This window comes from Fistularia commersonii, chromosome 12 (genome assembly GCF_037954325.1).
Source record: "Fistularia commersonii isolate RoL2024-O1a breed Wild chromosome 12, RoL_Fcom_v1.0, whole genome shotgun sequence".
In the NCBI taxonomy this organism is placed as follows: Eukaryota; Metazoa; Chordata; class Actinopteri; order Syngnathiformes; family Fistulariidae; genus Fistularia; species Fistularia commersonii.
In genome coordinates, this window is record NC_141295.1 from 17,975,247 (window position 1) to 17,993,401 (window position 18,155).

The 18,155-nt window shown below is 45.9% G+C and overlaps 2 protein-coding genes and 1 long non-coding RNA gene across 6 annotated transcripts; 1 reads left to right on the plus strand and 2 right to left on the minus strand.

The window, feature by feature from the left end:
• Positions 1 to 1,414: 1,414 nt before the first annotated feature.
• Positions 1,415 to 9,998, minus strand: cyp4v2a (cytochrome P450, family 4, subfamily V, member 2a). Its single transcript, XM_086157470.1, has 11 exons — positions 9,516 to 9,998; positions 9,305 to 9,417; positions 8,679 to 8,764; positions 8,410 to 8,600; positions 8,257 to 8,326; positions 8,039 to 8,165; positions 7,796 to 7,969; positions 4,518 to 4,620; positions 3,758 to 3,892; positions 1,727 to 1,906; positions 1,415 to 1,629 (listed from the first exon to the last, which is right to left on the minus strand). The coding sequence occupies exons 1-11, from the start codon at positions 9,697 to 9,699 to the stop codon at positions 1,460 to 1,462; spliced, it is 1,533 nt and encodes a 510-aa protein (XP_086013596.1). The 5' UTR covers positions 9,700 to 9,998; the 3' UTR covers positions 1,415 to 1,459.
• On the plus strand, positions 8,801 to 13,368 carry LOC147229028 (uncharacterized). The gene is made up of 3 exons (XR_015106981.1): positions 8,801 to 9,252; positions 9,499 to 9,668; positions 13,305 to 13,368. It is a non-coding gene; the product is annotated as an uncharacterized LOC147229028 (long non-coding RNA).
• On the minus strand, positions 11,441 to 17,942 carry tlr3 (toll-like receptor 3). Of its 4 annotated transcripts, XM_086157468.1 has the most exons (7): positions 17,853 to 17,942; positions 17,389 to 17,484; positions 15,262 to 15,715; positions 13,990 to 14,181; positions 13,302 to 13,904; positions 12,052 to 13,211; positions 11,441 to 11,961 (listed from the first exon to the last, which is right to left on the minus strand). In XM_086157468.1, exons 3-7 carry the CDS (start codon positions 15,703 to 15,705, stop codon positions 11,730 to 11,732), a joined length of 2,631 nt encoding a protein of 876 aa, XP_086013594.1. In that variant the 5' UTR covers positions 15,706 to 15,715; positions 17,389 to 17,484; positions 17,853 to 17,942; the 3' UTR covers positions 11,441 to 11,729. The 4 variants fall into 4 exon arrangements, with proteins under 4 accessions (XP_086013594.1, XP_086013592.1, XP_086013593.1 ...); XM_086157466.1 differs by having other exon boundaries at positions 12,052 to 13,904; XM_086157467.1 differs by having other exon boundaries at positions 12,052 to 13,904; positions 15,262 to 15,731.
• Between the last annotated feature and the right edge of the window lie 213 nt (positions 17,943 to 18,155).

Below are 18,155 nucleotides of genomic sequence, written 5' to 3' on the forward strand. Positions count from 1 at the left end.
TGTTTAACATGTAATGCATCTTATTGTCATTAGTTTTCCCTTTATTCCATTTTAAAGAATTGCCACTTCTAGCTGGATGTGACTCTGTCAAAAGGTTATTTGACAAGTGAGTCAGTAAGCTAACCCCAGCTAAAATAGCCTGCAAACAAATTTCTCTGGAGACGTTATTTGAAAAGGGAGATAGTGTAAATGATGTGACAGTAGAATGTTGTCAGAGTGCGTTAAAAAGAAAATACCAAGAGTCCTACTTAAACATGTTTATCCCCCCCCAGATGGGAAAAGTAGTCCGCGTTGAAAGTGGTCTGTGGCGCTAAAGAGGTTGGGGACCACTGATGTAGACATAAACAACTATACACTCTCCGTCCCTCATCAGGCAAATCAGTCTCCAATGAACCTCCTGCATGTGGAAGGAACCCTGGAGGAAACCCCGGCAAACTCCGGAGAACACGGAGGCTCCCCAGAAATGCCCCCTTTTGGAATTCAAGCAGGAATCTCCTTGCTGTGAGGCAGGTACACTAATCACCACACCACCGTTCCACCCTGAGGTATTTCTGATATTGAAAATATGGTTTGTTTTAAATCGCACTCTTTGACATATGTCATATGTCATATGTCAAAGAGTGCGATGTAACTTCTTCTTCTTCTTCTTCTTCTTCTTCTTCTTCTTCTTCTTCTTCTTTCGGCTTTTCCCGTCAGGGGTCGCCACAGCGAGTCAACTTTCTCCATCTAACCCTATTCTCTGTATCCTCCTCTCTCACACCAACTACCTTCATATCTTCTCTCACTACGTCCATAAATCTTCTCTTTGGTCTTCCTCCAGACCTCTTGCCTGGCAGCTCCAATTCCAGCATCCGTCTACCAATATATTCACTATCCCTCCTCTGTTCATGAGCCAACCATCTCAGTCTGGCTTCTCTGACCTTCTCTCCAAAACATCTAACATGTGCCGTCCCTCTGATAGACTCATTCCTGATCCTCTCCATCCTGGTCACTCCCAAAGAGAACCTCAACATCTTCATCTCTGTAACCTCTAGTTCTGCCAGCTGTCTTTTGGTCATTGTAACAGTTTCTAGTCCATACATCATTGCTGGTCTCACCACTGTCTTGTACACCTTTCCTTTTATTCTGGCCGATAGTCTTCTATCACATAGTACCCCTGACACTTTTCTCCACCCATTCCAACCTGCTCGGGCCCGTCTCTTCACCTCTTTTCCGCACTCTCCGTTGCTCTGGACTGTTGACCCTAAGTACCTGAAATCCTCCAGCTTAAAGAGTGCGATGTAACACTGTGGTGTAACACTTTTGGCTACACTGTGGTGTTGCCTAAAGAGAACTTATTCTTCACCTCTTTGCAGCAGCCAGAGCTCAGGCTTTTAATTCCGCGTGAAAACATCAGAGAATATTCAAACGTCTCTGGTGATGCATTCATTAAACAGTTTTTATTTTGAAAGTGCTCATTTTAGATCTGATGCGTGTTCTTTTCCAGCTTGATCCAGATGCCGCCCTCTGGCCGAAGGATCAGCTCCCCCACCGGCCGCAGCTCTTCCAGTTTCTGACACGCCTCGACACTGAAGTTGCGAAGTATGGACGCCAAAATCACCTTTTCCTCCATGAGAGCAAAGCGCTGACCTGAAAAGCAATGCGACAGGAGGGACATTGTGAAGATTTCTGGACATGTATGCTTCACCTGGATAAAACCATCTCCAGAAAACATGTCTCTTCTTACCAATACAGTTTCTGAGTCCCGCAGAGAACGGGATGTAAGCGAACGGAGGCCTCGCTGCTGAATTCTCCTGGAGAAAGCGTTCGGGACGGAACACCTCGGGCTCCGGGAAGTATCGTTGGTCACGATGAAGAGCGTAGGTGATGATGATGGCGTTGGCACCTTTGGGAACATCGAAACCATCTGGACAGAAACAGGTTCATTTTCAGGAACTTTCTTTTGATTATTTTATTTCCATGAGGTGATTTTACCAAAGACCCTCTCGCCTCCTGTTTTGTTCCAGACTCTGGGAACAGAAAAGGACAGAGCCCTGGGAGCACGATGTACGTCCAGACATGTATGACCTCACCAGGTGAGAAAAATGAGATGTTGCAATGCCAATAAAGTCCGGCAATCAGTGAGGACGTAAAAGCGAGAGCCTCGAGTCTCACTGGTTTGCTGGGTTCGCCGACCCTCCAAACCTCAGCTTTCTCCCGCCTGGCTTCACGGTACCCCTCTTCGAGTCCCCTGCCTCGATGGTGGATGCTCGCGCCGTCCTGCCTGACCTCCTAGTACCGACCTTGTCTCCGAGTTTCCTGGCCTCTCGTTCCTGCCCTCAGCTGTTTTCATGTAACTATTCATCTGCTGCTGGACCCAAAGCAAAACTTTCTTCCTTCTCTGTTTTGGTGCAGAGTCCTGTGTTGGCACATGGGTCCGACCTAAAAAGTCCTAACAGAGGGAGGCCAGCACCGGAGTCACGGGTTCAAAATGACTTGAACAGGCACCCACACATTTGTTTGATGGTGTTTGCAACCCATAGACATCCTTCTTTGACGACCCAGGTAAACCAAGGAAGTTACAATTATCCTGATTAAGATCTTTGCGTCATTTAGTGACAAGATAAGACACGTCTTAGCAGATGTTTCCAAGATGGAAGAAGGCAACTCTGATGTCCGCTTTAAAGAACTTACTGATGTCGTCCAAAGATAGAGTGAAATACCGTAATTTCCGGACATTAAGCTGCAGCTTTTTTAACTTAAACAACGATGCGGCTAACATATGGATTTTTTTTTTGGGGGGGGGGGCTAACGAGCTTCACGCCACTAAAACATTTATCCTCGTCACATCAGACCTATGAAATGACCGGGAAATTCTGAGTCCGTTCAATTACGACACAGAAGAAGACGACTTTGGCGATTTTAGTGGAAGGAAGCCCAAGATAGCGATCGGCTTATATTGAGGTGCGCCCAATAGTCCGGAAATTACGGTAGGCATAAATACCCCAACCTTGGGAGTCTACTGATCATCACTTCGGTCTTCAGAGGAAACTATTTTGCTAATAACCAGCAAGAACAGCAGCCAGACAGGCACTAATCCATGGGTTAGCGTGCACACCAGCGTATCATCTGCATAGTAGTGAACGTTCATTTGACCATTGGTACTATGTATAACAAAAACAGCAACGGACCTAGAACAGACCCCTGTGGAACCTCATGGCTCGCAGGGCTCAGAAAGGGTATCGTTAACAGAACGCTGTGAGATCTCTCAAGATGGATACGAGTTTGACCACCGACCGACCTGAGGTGACAAAAAATTGGTCTCTCAAACACACCATGGGGGATTCCAACATGTCAAAATGGAGGTGTCCCGGGTGTCCTGACAAACAAACATTTGTTAATGCAAATGCCCGAAAGCTAGAGAGCTGGGTGTCTCCACCTAAGGCTACTCAAACATGTCCAGTAGCACCATCAAACATTGCCCTTTTGTGGAATATCCTTATTTTCTTAGGCAAATCTCACCAGGTATATCTCGCCACTCATCATTTCTCGTGCGCATAGCCACGATGCTGAAAAGCTAGTAGTTTCCGGTAACTTGTAAATGTGTGGTAGTGGGGCACTGTGGCTACCAACAGGGATGGATTCATCAACATAGCTGAAAAAGGAATTAAATCCCAAAGATCAGGTTATGGATTGTGTGTGTTTGATCCTGAAAGCGGTAGGCTTGCTTTTAAAGAACAGACGGCGTTCCCAAAACACACATGACACTCCAACTCACTGATGTTGATGTCTTCACAGAGGGTCCGAGCAAAGAAGGGCACGGAGGGAAACAGTCGCAGGGCCTCCTTGATCACACAATCCAAGTATTTGAGCTTCTTCAGGTCATCCATGTTGACGGGCCGATCACTTTCACCTTTGTACAGGGCAGTTCACAGATAAATCCACCGTAAGACGCAGCTTATCATTTTTACCGACTTTACGCAATCAGTTACAGTTTATGTTTAATGTATCACCAGGTAAAAAGGTTAGTCGTTCATTATCTGCACTGCTTCTCCAGCACTCAGGGCAGTTGTAGCCTATCCCAGCTGCCGTTGGAGGGGTCACAGGGCCACACATATAGACGTACAACCACTCACTCATTCACACTTCCGTACAATTTAGGGTCTCCGATGAATTTAATGCATGTTTTGGGACCGTGGGAGGAACCACGTGGAGACACAACATGGAGACTCCACACAGAAAGTGTGGGCCTCCAACCAGGGACCTTCTTGCTGTGAGGCAACCCGCTTCCCGGTTAAGCGATTTGTCTTTGTACGCCGAACCAGTCAAATCTGCTGAAGCTTTAGGTTGGATGTTTGTTGTAGGACATCTGTTTCTTTGTTACAACATCGTTGATCTTAAATTTGTACAGAGCAAAAAGTCCAAACAAAGGACTGTTGTCCTTTCTGAGAGGTTATAAAAGCCAACCAGTCACACCAGGCTGGTTCTCGAATATGAGAAACAGCAAATTTGCAGTAGAGAGAGCATACAAAAGTTACCAAACACCTCCCGGAGCTCCTGCTGAAGTTTGCTTTGCACCTCAGGGTGGGAGCCGACCAGATGAAGAGCCCAGTTCATGGCCGCCGCGGTGGTGTCATGACCCTGCGATTAAAGGTAGCCAATCAGAGACCGGCATCGTATGACTTTTAGAATTAAACCCAGGATAACATCACATGAGATGACATTTTTTTTATTTGACTTTTTAAATATATTTTGTATTTGATATACAGTAAAATACACGAAAAATAAGCAATCACTAAAATAAATAAATGGAAAGATTAATAGATTTATGATATTAAAATAATAACTATAATAAAACATAAAAATACATTTTTATGTTTATCTTATCTTATTTTATCTTATCAACCCCCGATTTTAGTCACCAGAAATAAACCTGATCTACTTTTATTATGATTTTCCTTCTACTTAAGGCTTGGTTAAAACCAAATTCTCAAATTTACTTATTTGAGTTCTTTAATTCCTCAGAACATTTCAGATCATGGATGACACAAAGTATTCCGTTGAGGGCAGACCTGACCTGCATCCGACCCATTTTGCTTTTTTATCCGGCCCGCCAAACTATTTTCTTTGAATATTTTAATAAGTATTTAAAATCCATATTGAATTCAGAAACTCCTAATTTTTTAATTTTTTTTCATTTTGTATGGATGATTACAGACAAAATAATGTCGGTACATTTATATGATCGTGAATGATTTTAAAGTTGAAATAAAATGCTAAGGAATTTAAAAAATTTAAATTGCAATTTTAATTTTGTCCTATTTACATATTACCTTGTTGGCCCGTGCATAAAAATTAAATAAGATATGTATCCCGCCAGAAAAAGTAATTACCCAACCCCGGTTTAGGGAGTCACCTTTGAAGCAGTCCATAGTTTAACTGCTTCAAAAAATGTGCTCGGAAAATTCATTACATTCAAAATCCTACTTTTATTTTATTTCCAAGCACTGGAAACACTGCATGCTATATTCTTCATCAAAATGGAAAATCACTTGTATCAACTTTTAAAGTACTTTACAGAAAATGAAGGAAAATTAATGATGGGCTGTTTAAAAAAGTAACCACATCTGCATTTTCCTTTCCAATCCAAATATTTACCATATAACCAGAAAAGTCTTTAGCTTTGAGCATTCCTGTGACTCACAAAACCATGTGCCAAAGTCAAGGCCCGCGGGCAAAATGTGGCCCGACGCGTCATTTTATGTGGCCACGTCTTCAAACACATATGTCAAACTCAAGGCCCGCAAGTACGATTAGAGCTGGATGGCCGATATGTTGCAAGCACCGTTCATACTCCAAATCCCACAACAAACTCGTCAGCTGGCGTTGCTGAGCCACTTGTCGTCAACTGTCAGCGACCCCCCTCCCCCCAAAAACAAGTAAACGAAAGGTGGACTTTAAAAAACGGGGGGTTTCAAGACAGTTGAGTTGCAGAGTATTGTATTTTCTGCACTATAAGGCGCACCGCATTATAAGGCGCGCCTTCAATGAATGGCCTATTTTAAAACTTTTTTCATATATAAGGCGCACCGCATTATAAGGCGCATAGAGTAGAAGCTACAGTAAAAAGTCAGATAAGTCAGTCAAGCTTCATTAATAGAATACAAACCAATGTTCTGACAACACCCAAAACAAGCTAGTGCACAATATGGTACCGTACGTAACGGTAGCTCTTACCGGTATTTGACTCACCTTCGTTAAAAACAATGTATTTCCAACTCAATGTGTCACAGTTGTAAGCTTTTCCATAAAACGAAAGCAACAAGACGGACCGCCTCTGAAATTCATTGATGTTAAATTTGCGTATTAGCACTGTTGCCTCATTCGAATAGTGACGGTGGTGACGCTTCTACTTGCTGCTCTCTGTTCAACAACCCACTGTTCCAGTTTGTCCTCCAACAACAGTTCCCTTCGAAACTCTGTCTGGTGTTCTTGGCGCAAGTCATCTTGTTGCTTCATCAAATTTGCACCGTTGATTTGTTAATGTCACTGCTGCTCTATTCCCAAGTTCTACTGCGTGACTGATAGCCTTAAATTTAAACTCTGAGTCTTTACACACACACACACACACACACACACACACACACACACCAATGGAAATGAAAATGCACGCTTCGCGCAGTCATGCATCCCAGCATGCACCGCACGCTATTTCTTCTACGGGAGAAAATGGAGTCGGCGGCTGCTTCCCGTAGTTGTGAGACCTCTTGCGGCTCAATATTGATCCATATATAAGGCGCACCCCATTATAAGGCTCATTAGATGCGCCTTATAGTGCAGAAAATACAGTATATGTCGATTTTTATCCGTGTAGTGGAATCAGATCTGTTCGAAACAGGAACTTTGGGTGTTGAGATCAATGCATGGCACAACTACGAGGAAGCATATCTTTGAAGCGGTACGCGTAAATGTAACGGGCCTGCCTCGGGATAAACTCCTGGCACTGAGCGAGCGCGATGTGCGGTCAAAAGAGCGGACTGGTGGAAAATGCACGAGGAATTACTCAAAAAAAAAACTGCTTTTCGCGGCCCATTCTCACGCTGAGGGCTTCCTTTCACGTCACATGCCGACGCCTTTCTCGTCATTTTTCGACAGACCCGGGGCGTCACATCTAAATCAACGCTTGAACTTCTCTCTAAACCTAACAAAAATAAAAGCAATAGAGGTAAAAATCGCTTTCCTCCGCTGATGCGACGAGAAAGGAGTGTGTGACGAATGGTTGTGTGTCGTCAAAAAACTAGGAAAAACGTTGGACGCTTCTGCAGTTTCGTCAAGAATTAACAAAAAATGACAAAAAAGGGGCGTCGGTATGTGACGCTCATTCGACAGGCGGTTGAGAATGTGTTGCTCACAGAGCCGTAAGAAATAAACGCAATAGATTATTCTTTTATCTAATGTTTAAATTGTTGTTAATAGGCCAGAACGTACACATTGTCAGTTCAAAGTTCTGGCTTCGACTAGACCGTGATATGTTTCCTTTTCCGGTAAAGAATTTTTTTTTTTCGCTGTGGATTTTTTTTTTCTTATCAGAAATTACCCAGGATATGCTGCAAATAAGAAATTGATCCAATTGATTTTTAATTTTATTTCATCAGTTAAAAATTTTTAAGACATTTTTCAATAAACCCCCCCCCCAGCCTTCCACCTGTACCGATTTTTACGTTTTGACACCTTTGCACTAAACTAACTTTTCGCTGTATTTCCACGGTTCCTGGGATCTGACACCTTCTTATTTTCCACGTGTTCTTCCACCCACCCGAAACATGAAGGTGTCCACCTCCTCCCGGATGTCCTGATGGCTCATCCTCTTGCCGTCCTCATCCACGGTCTGCAGGAGCAGGTCCAAAAACGCCCGCCTGGCCTTCTTACCGCGGTCAGACTCGCTTTCAGAGTTGGCTTGGCAGGTGCTCTCCGCTTTCTCGTGTATCACCTGCGAAGAAGACCGGCATCTTCTATCTCAACTTTACAACGCAACCTATCCCGCTGATCCGTCACCTACTTTCTGCGTGAAGGAATGGAGGACCTTCAGCACCTTGTCCTGCTGTCTCCCCTCCCCAAAGTAATTATATATAAAGTCGGACCAAAACCAGGGTTGCCTCTGCCTGCGGCTGACGATGTCGCTCATTCTAAGAGATGAAGAGTCCAGTAGAAGACAAACCAGATAAATATGACGGCATTAATGTGTGTGTGAAGGGGAGCGTGTGTGTGGTAACTCACTTGTACAAACTCGTGACGTACTCGGATTCAGAATCGCTCTGGGCGTAAACTTTCTTCCCCATCGCCGTCTCTGGAAAGGCGTGAATGGAAGGTTGGGTTAAAGTGACGTCGGGCGTAAGTCGCCCCGCGTCCGTCCGCGGCGCCTCCACCCACCGCAGATGATGTCCAGGGCGCACAGGGTGACGTCGCCGAAGCAGTTGAACGGGCCTTTCCCCGCTTTCCCCATCAGCTTCTCCACCAGGATCTCCGCTTGCTCGTTCATGACCTCCAGGAAGTCGGTCAGGATGGAGAAGTGGAAGGTGGGGGTCAGCATCTTTCGCCGCCGGCGCCACTTTTGCCCCGTGCTGATGGAAACCAGACCGATTCAACCTCGTAAGACCCTTCGAGGGACGTCGTTTGAATTCTGTCAGAAACGCGCTCACCTTGTGAGTAAACCGGTTCCGAGCCAAGGATGGAGGAAATTATATGAATAGGACTTGTCCAGGTGAACGGTGCTGCTCAGAACTTTCTACATCAAACAATTCAAAGTGAAATTCACGTTTAGAAAAATCTGGTATTAAAATTCAATTTTAGAGCAGGAGCGTGGCAGTTGGAGAAAATCATGATATCCACTGGCACATGGCATCGCGGGTAATGTTGTTAGCTACATTAGCAAAGGCGGTAGGACTACGTGGGATGCTAAAGGAACACCCGAATATAAGAAATTCTTTATCCGCGCAGGTTTTGAAAAACAAAGTATGCACAACGTGGACTTCTTCGTTGTCCACGTGAGGCGGGTTAGATGTGCGGTGACCACTCTCGGCCACCGGATGGCGACAGCGTCCGACGGGGCCGAAGCACCGGGTCGAACCCTGAAGCAGGAGATCATCTCAGGAGAATTTTCTGGTCATTCGTGGGAAAAAAAAAAAAAAAGCTGCAAAGAAGACTTTCCACCTCCAACCAGAGCTTCTCTAAATTAACTGAATGAGAAGGCGAATGGTTGTGATGATATTTGGGGTAGGTACTTCAGACTGAGCCATGCTACAAGAGTTTTGCGGAGTTACTGTACCTCGACAGTCTCTGCGTGGTACAGGACCACGAACGGCACGGTTCCGACCCAGATTTTGAGCAGGGGGGCGTTTCTGAAGTCTCTGGTGTACTCTATGATTTGATGAAAGAAGTCTGAAAAGACCGGGAAAAGGGGAGTTTTCAAGTGAGATCGGTATCTGGTGACATTGTTTGCGTGTCTTCGTTCCTCCGCAGCCTCCGTCGGATCTTACCTCCGCTGTCGGGCTTAAACATCAGAGCGTTTCCAAGGAAAGGGTACGTTCCATCCAACTCGGGGATCGGCTTCATCAGGACCCATTTCCGCCAGTAACTGCTGAGCTGCTTGTAGACGAGGACGGCGATGAAGACGACAACTCCGAGCAGAGGTACGATATAACCGCTCTGTAAAAGAGTCATCCTTCTCACTGCGGGTTCAGCCTGAGTTCCCTGCGTTTCGGAGAAGGCAAGGCTTCACTACCCCTCTCGACTTCCAGGTTACCCCAACTGCCGTCTCTGGAAAGGGGTCCTTCTCGGAAAATAGCTCGACAGAAGCGCACTCGTGAAAGCGTAAACACGGGAAGAAACAATGTTCAAGTTGGAATGAGAAAGCAGCCAAAAGAAGACACAAATAGAGGAAAATCCGGATGTTAATCATTGACAACATGATAACTCACGAACCCTGACCGAGCCCTTTGGCCCACATTCTCAGATCTCTGGGGGCAAATCAATTTATGCCAGGTCAGATGCGGACACTCACTAGATAAACAGAAATAAAAGATGCTGAACCTCTGACCTGGAATCGACCTCAAAAAAACATGATCGTGATCCCGAGGAGACCCAACCACAGCAAACCCCAGAGTTGAACCAATTCCAAGCAAAACATGTAAAGAGACCAAACGGTGCTGAGTCACATCTAGAACATGGACAATAGGATGGACCCCAGTGCTCCACACAAAACATGGCTAAGATCCTTGAACCCTATAGGTGACCTTTCATTCATTCAGTCATAAGCTACACCTCAGGGATCTGATTACCGATTTGTGTACCACTTACCATGCACTCGAGGTCATGGGTATGCCAGAGCCTATCCTGGCTGGTGAGGAGTGGGGTTCACCCTGGACAGCTCAGCAACTCAGGAGACATGCGACTACTGACTCTCTCATGTTTATATAATATTTGATGTAGCTCTGTAACTTTACTGTTACAAACTATGCTTATTATCTGAAGTCATGTCTCCATTCGGGGGACTGATAAGTCAAAACAACAGCAGGTACTCAGCCTCAAAGGAGGTGTCCTTGCTTGATCAACTGTCTTGTCTTCCAGACAATGTGTCCTTCTCGGTCTCCATGAAGACCCAAGTAATCACACAAGCATGTCTCTTATCTGATGGTACCTCCTCTCTTACCGTGGGACCACTGTGGTACCAGACAACATTTCCTGACTGCGTCCTTCAAGATGATGCCTCCTATCTGTGTATAAAAACCCAGCCGTTCTTTGTACTCTCCTGCAGACTTCTCAGTGGTCTGCATGACTTGTACCTTTTGAGGCCCCCAAAAAAATATCCAAAGACCAATCTTCTTAAAGAAGCATCCAAAAAAATTCCACGACAAGACATACAACCATTGACTGTGTCATTTACACATCACATCCATGTGTGTCTAGACATACACAGGGAGACAAACAACTATTCGCTCTCTCATTCACGTCATACGGAGTTAGAAAACTACTCACTTCTTCATTCTCACTTCTGCAAAATTTAGAATGAATTAACGTCATGTTTTTTGGACTGCGGGCGGAAACCGGAGACCCCTCGCAGACGGGCGGAGAACATGCAGATTCCATCCAGAATCAAACAAGCAACCTCCTTGCTGTGAAGTAGAATCACTAACCACTCCATCATAATGCAGCTCGTGATTAACCTTTAACATCTCAATAAGCACCGCCTATGAACCCAAGCATACAAGTCCTGTTCTTCTGTACTCCACAGTTCCATTAAAACCCCATTGATCTAAAATATTTCCCAAGGCGGGTTACTTTTGAAGCACACCTTGTGCATGTCACGTCACCTCCCATGCAGACATATCTGCATTTCTGAGGTGTGACGGGTCTCATCAGTGTAAGTGCAGCATCATTAAGGGAATAGAAAAACACATTAAACATCCATCGACTTAATTTAATTTTGTTTTACAGTTCAATGGAAGAACATAATTGGATGCCACTGTTCTCGCTCATGCGAGATCAGACAATGGGGTGAAACTCTTGTGTCTATGTCTTACCACCAGGCGTCACTGTGACGCTGCGGACGTTCATAATTGAGATCAGTGCAACACATATGTCATAATGGACACGGCGTTGCAGGAACATTCACTGACTCGTAAAAAAACACAACCGGGAAGTAAAAGCGAACATCGGATCATACACATTGATTATTCCAGCGCAGAAAGCGCTCACTCCTGGAGTCGGTTGGTCAGGCCGAGCGCTATGAGGAGCTTCTGGTGGAAGGCCGGCACCCTCTCTTTCTGCACGGGCCAGTCGAGGAGGCAGCGCGGGCGCAGCATGCCCCTCCGGAGGCACAGCGACTGGGACAATTTGAAGTCGTGCACGTCCTGCAGGAAGACCAGGATTATGGAGTCTCTGCTGGCTGCAATGACGTGATGAAGTGCATGGTGGGCTTTGAATCTGTAGAGGGAAAGGAGTAGGAAAGGAGGTGAACGTTTGGCGCCTGTTGCCGGGACGATTAACTCGACGGGGAAATAAAGCGTTATTTACCTCCTACACCAGGGGTCTTCGAGGAGACTCTCGGTGATGACAAACAGGATCTTTCTTGAATTCCTCATATTGGCCAAGATGGATTCGAGCTGGGACGTACCCGGGACCGAATCCCGGTCTTCCAAGCAAAACTTGCACCCGTCGTTCTCCAAAGGTATCATCCTGCTCTCCACCCAACTAGCATCTTCCTCCGCATGTATGATGTACACGTCATACTCGAACTCCCTGCCCTCTTCGGCTTTGGCATCGCTGAACCCCAACACGCGGTTGACCAGGATGTTCCAGTAGAACTGCACCCTCCAGCCGTGGAACCGCACCAGCAGCGAAGCAGCGAGGAGCATGACGACCACGGTGCTGTTCAGTATGAAAAGAGCCCGGAACGGGGTCATGTCTTTGCACGAGAGAGTGTCGAACTCCACGATGGAGTGGTTGAAGTAAGCTCGCGGCGTGTTGCAGGTGTACTGGTCGGTCAGGTGCGGGACGGCGGTCGCGTTGGTGCGGTTCAGCCACGTCACGAACCACAGGATGCTCTCGCAGGTGCAGTCAAATGGATTTCTGCCCATGCTGAGCGTGACGAGCTTCCTCGCCGGAGCTCTGAACACTTCTGGCCTCACCGACGTGATCAGGTTCCTCTCCAAGTGTAAAACCTCCAGCGAGGTCAGGTCGTCAAAGATGGAGTCGCGGAGGTCATTGAGGAGGTTGCTCCCGAAGGTGACTTCGCGGAGGTTGCTCAACCCTCCCAGCGCCTGCAGGGGAATCTCGTCAAAGCCGTTGCTGTCCATCATCAGGGTTTCCAAGCTCTGCAAGCCTTTGAGAAAAAGCACCGGGCCCCCAAGGTTGAAGTCTTTCCACAGTCGCGCCAAGTTATTGTGCTGGAGCTTAAGCGTCTTCAGCTTGTCGAGCCCCTCAAACACGTTCTCCCGGATGTTGGCTATGTTGTTGTTGCTCAGATCCAGGAAGATGAGGTTGGACAAGGGCTTGAGCGGAGAGGGATCCACGTTCAAGGAGTTGACCGTCAAGCTTCTCACCAAAGTCAGAATCCTGAGATCCGGCGTATTCGCAAACGAGGTGGGACTCAAATCGATCATCTCGTGGTTGTACGCCAAATGCATGACCTGAAGTCGACCAAGGCCTTCAAATTCCTTGCCTGTGAGGATTTGCTTCAAAAAATTGAAATCCAGAAGGAGAGTGGTGAGGTTTCCCCAAAACGAGAGGGCTCCCTGACCGATGTACAAGATACTTGTTCCTACCAGGTTGAGCTTGGTGAGAGGCGACTCCGCCAGAGAGACCAGGGTGGCGTTGATGTTCTTCAGCGACGTGCAGCTGCACCAGCTCATATCCAACTCTTTGAGACTCGTCAGGCCCGTGAAGGTATGCTTCGTGATCTCCCGAATTGCCGTTTTATGCAAAATTAAACTCTCTAGGTTGCGGAGCGGCCGGAAGGAGAAATCGTCGATCACCGGAATGATGGAGGTGTGACTTTTCACCAGAGCCGCCGTCAAGTTGAGCTTCTTCAGACTTCCGAGCCCCTGAAACATGTTGCTCATCAGGTGCTTGATGTTGTTTTCTTGCAGAAGGAGAGTTTGAAGCTTGGGCAGCCACTGAAAGGAGCCGTCTTCAATCTTGCCCATGCCGTTATGGGACAGATCCAGGGCGGTCAAGCTGGTGTTCTGCAGCCCGGAGAAGGTTGTCGCGGTCAGCGTCACCAGCTTCGTGTCGTGAAGAGACAGAACTTCGATGGCCGTCGCTGATAACGCCGAGCAGAGCTTGGAGACGCCCGAAGTGCCCATCCGGGTGCCGTCCATGATTAAGGTACGCAGGCCGCGAATGGGCTCGAAACAACCGGGTTCCAACTGGGAATCACACACACAGACGCAAAATCGTGATGTAAAAAGCGGAAGTGGTCAAGAGATACGGATACCGAAGTCCTCTTCTTACTGTTTTTAAAGCGGCGAACGACAGGTTGAGGAAGCGAAGGGAGGAATCGGCGAGGAAGGAGAAGTCGTCCTTTGCCAGGTTGGTGAAGGCGTTGAGTCCCAGGTTCAGGCTCTGCAGGCTGGGCAGCTGAGGCCGGAGGCCGAGCCTGGCTGACATCAGGTTGTTCTTGGACACGTCCAGGAACTTCAGTCTCTGTGAATTGTGACACGACACCATCACTGATGCTCGCGCTAAAGGCAAAATAACAACTGACTTACACTTCTTCTTCTCCTTTGGGACTAACTTCCTGTCTCCACCTGTTCCCTGCTCTCACCACAACATCATCTGCAAACAACAACAGACCGACACTGTGTACCCTCTGTAACTATTAGAATAACAAATAACTACACACTTTCAATGACGTTTCACATTTGGCTGTGTCTCTGACATGAATGACAGGGTGAATAGTTGTATCTCAATTTAGGATGTATGAATGAGAGGCTGAATGGCTGTTTATGTGTAACCTGTGTATGAATGAAGGGTTGTAAGTCTAGATGACGTGAAAGACAAAGTCAGTTTCAATATGAGAGGGTGAATAGTTGTATCTCAAGAATGAGAGGGTGAACGGCTGCGTCGAAGCCGCTCAACGTTTTCCGATTTACGCATGATTTCTCAGGTTATCGCAACATGGAAATGCCCATAAGTTTGAATGAGAGGGTGAATGGTTTTCTCTCAATGTACGATGCGTGAATGAATGAGTGAATGGATGTTTCTGTAACATGAACGAGAGGGTGAATGGCTGCAGGTTTCTATATGTAGTGTGAAAGTTGGAAGAGTTGTAACGTCTCTTTTATGACGTGAATGACAGGGTGAATGGTTTTATCTCAATATATGATGCGTGAATGAATGAGTGAATGGCTGTTTCTGTAACATATGAGCGAGAGGGTGAACGGCTGAATGACCTGGGAATGAACGAATGAGTGAACGGCTGATGTACGAATAAGTCTATACGACATGCGAAAGAAAACAGTAATATGTCTCTTTATGACGTGTGAATGAGAGGATGAATGGTTGTGCAAATGAATGAGTGAACGGTCGCGTGTCTCCATATTTGGCCTTGCGATCGCCGCTCCAAGATAAGTCCCCCCCCCCTGCACGATAGGAAGTGCAGCTAATGAATGAATGAATAATTTGGGGGTACACCTTGGTACTTAGCATGTAGCTAACGCCCAGGGAATACATCGCATGTGAAGTCCTTGCATTTTCAGCCTCCGACGACACTCTGCGGCGTACCTGCAGAACGGAGAAGGGCTCTCCTTTCAGTTTCAGCCTGTTACTGGCGATATTCAACCCCGTTAAATTCCTGCAGGGAATCATATCCTCCGCCTGCAGGAGGTACAGCTCGTTGTGCTCCATGACGAGCGTTTCCAGCAGGGGGAGGGTCCGGCAGACGCCCCCGTCCATCTTGGTGATGGAGTTATAGCTGACGTCCAGGTGGAGGAGGCCGGCGTAAGGGCTCAGCGAGGGGCGGGGGATCGCCATCAGCCGGTTGCGGGACATATCCAGGCTGGTGATGTTCCTGGGGAGGTCGTCGGGGACGGCGCTGAGCTGGAGGCGGCTGCAGTCGGCCCTGCCGTCCTGCACGGTGCAGTGGGTCTTTTTCTGCGAGGCGGCACAGCGGTGGCACCGTGCCGCCGCCAAGCAGAACACCAGCACCTCCAGGAGCCTGGGCGTCATGGCGACCAGCCTGGAGAACGACAAATCTGTAAATGCGGCCCCGTGGAAGTAGGTCAAGGGACGCTTTAGACCACAAGTGTCAAACTCGAGGCCCGCGGGCCAATTGTGGCCCGCCAAGTCATTTTATTTGGCCCGCGAGATCGCCTTAAAATGAAATTTAAACGTATGCATTGACCATAAACTACATTTCCCACTTTTCGTGGCAATCATGTTACCCGCAAAGTGACGGCGACCCGCCAGTAGATCGCGTTTTATCCACATCGACAGATGGAATTGAGAAATTTAAAAGTCCAGGAAGAGAAAAGTTGATGCTGTTTCGAGAAAGTTGGGAAAGCCAATACATGTTTGTGCCGGAAGGGAAAAAAAAGCGATATGTCTTTCGTGTTACGAGGCAGCGTCGGTTGTCAAAGAGTACAATCTACGCCAAACAGGATGCTAAGTATGCTAAAGCTAGCCTTCCAGAACAACAACAAATTGTCCATGAAATTAAAAGCTAAACTGCGACGGCAGCAGAATGTGTTCACGAAAACACTGCAACAGTGAAAGCTAGCTTTGGAACAGAGCAACTAGTAAACATCTTTTTTTTTTTTTACAAATGCATACATAACATTTTGGATTTGAATGAGTTATACATTTGGATTTATCTAACACGGAGGAGTAGTTACATTGGTTTTACATAACATTTATACCGTTTCCATTCTGTTGTCCTCTCTTGTTGTTTATTCCTGGATGTCTTGCTATCTTCTGTCTTCTAACTGTCTTTCTGTTTATATTTATTTTTGACATTATAACGGTTACGCTGCTGGGACAAAGGATCTTCCCCCTACGGCCCGCCTCCACATTTTGCCCGGCCCCTGAACAATACCAGATGCATTATGATTATTTTTTTTTAATTTTTTTAAATTGTACATGCCCCCTCCCTCCAAAAAAAAAAAAAAAAAAAAAATCCTGGACATAACCTGTCAAATAACACAGAATAATGGAGGAAAGATAAGTAAGAGAAAAATACAGAATTTAAATTTAAATTTGATATCACAGCTGCAAACAATTGTGTCTACAAGAAAGTTCGTTGGTCTTCTTATCTGTGAAAAACTAAAAAAAAAAGGGTTATTTGGTTATTATTTATTTCATAAACAGTGTTATTTATCTTATTAATAATGTTATTATTTATTTTCTGTTTTTTTGTTTTTTTTTTTCCTGTCAAGATCCCAGAAAGGGTTTATATGTGGTTCATGTGTAGCTTTCTGGAAAACGATAAATGTTAAAGTTTAGACACGTCTGCCATCGTCACACTTTTTGTTACAAACTGTAATAAAACTGTCAGAGAAGGGAAAAGTTATTAGGCCCTCACAGGGAAAAGGTTTGGGGACCCCCGACCTACGGGGTTTATCTTATCTTACGCGAAGTTTGCACTTTGCATTTGACAATAAAACATTTGAATGTTTAAGAGCGACCCATTCTTTAACAAATGTTTGCAAAATAAGCCTGCAAGCCTGTTTTATCTTATTTTATCTTATTTTATCAGTCCACCAAGCTGAGCCCGCCTCACAACAAACGCATGAACATCTCAATCCACACTCCTGCAGACACACACACACACACACACACACACACACACAGGGTGACTCTATTGCATCCTTAAAAGTTACCGGATGTTTTGAAGAGGAGTTTTAAAAGTTCTACCTGGACTTGCTGAGCCTTTTCCAGGCTCTGGGAGGTTCAGGCGGCTCCTGTGCGCTGCATCCGCGTGGACAGAACCTCCGTGGGTTCCCCTATGGCCTGAAAAGGGGGTGCATTTGAAAGAGGGATGTGAGATCCGTGGGTTTGATTTCACTTCTGCTCCCGATCCGTTCCCGTCTCTTCCGTTTCTTCCCCTCCATGCAGGAAACGAAAGTTAAGTTCATCTGGCTCTTTTTGTAGCCCGGAACAGAATCTAACCGTGCTTTAAATCCACAAAATGATTTTAAAATATCTGTTAAGATGTTTTAAAAAGAAGCAGATTTGTCTGATGGCTGTTGCGTTTTAGCGTAAATACCCAAATGGGGGCGCAGTTGGAATTCTTTAAATTCTAATCGTCGCTTTATATTATCAAACTCTTGAAGTTGTGTTTTGTTTGTTTTTGGTTGTTTTTTTTTTCTCCATATTACCTGTTTTTCTTTTCTATTTATGATCCACCGTCCCGTCGAGGCACTTCCTGTTTGCTTTATGTGCCGCTGAACTTGCGTCGTGCGTCAGCGCCTCCATAAAAGACGTTCAAGCCGGAAATAGAAATAAAATAAAACGATAAACACAAAATAAAATGAATTGAACTTAAATTTAATTGAAATAGAATACGATTGTTGTCGCCTTTTAGCCTTTTAAAAGTGTCGTTTTGTTTGAAATGCGCGTCTGATATTATAATACTATATAATAATGACACAATAACACTTGTGCGCCACAATCATAACACA

Coding starts and splice junctions, on each gene's coding strand:
- cyp4v2a (XM_086157470.1), bottom strand. CDS start 9,699: ATGACTCTTTTACAGAGCGGTTATATCGTACCTCTGCTCGGAGTTGTC. Junction 8,327..8,409: donor CGCCCTGGACATCATCTGCG/GTGGGTGGAGGC, acceptor ACGCCTTTCCAG/AGACGGCGATGGGGAAGAAA. Junction 3,893..4,517: donor GGAGCTCCGGGAGGTGTTTG/GTAACTTTTGTA, acceptor CCCTGTACAAAG/GTGAAAGTGATCGGCCCGTC.
- tlr3 (XM_086157466.1), bottom strand. CDS start 15,705: ATGACGCCCAGGCTCCTGGAGGTGCTGGTGTTCTGCTTGGCGGCGGCA. Junction 14,182..15,261: donor AGCCCTTCTCCGTTCTGCAG/GTACGCCGCAGA, acceptor CACAATTCACAG/AGACTGAAGTTCCTGGACGT. Junction 11,962..12,051: donor GAAGACCCCTGGTGTAGGAG/GTAAATAACGCT, acceptor TTCCCTCTACAG/ATTCAAAGCCCACCATGCAC.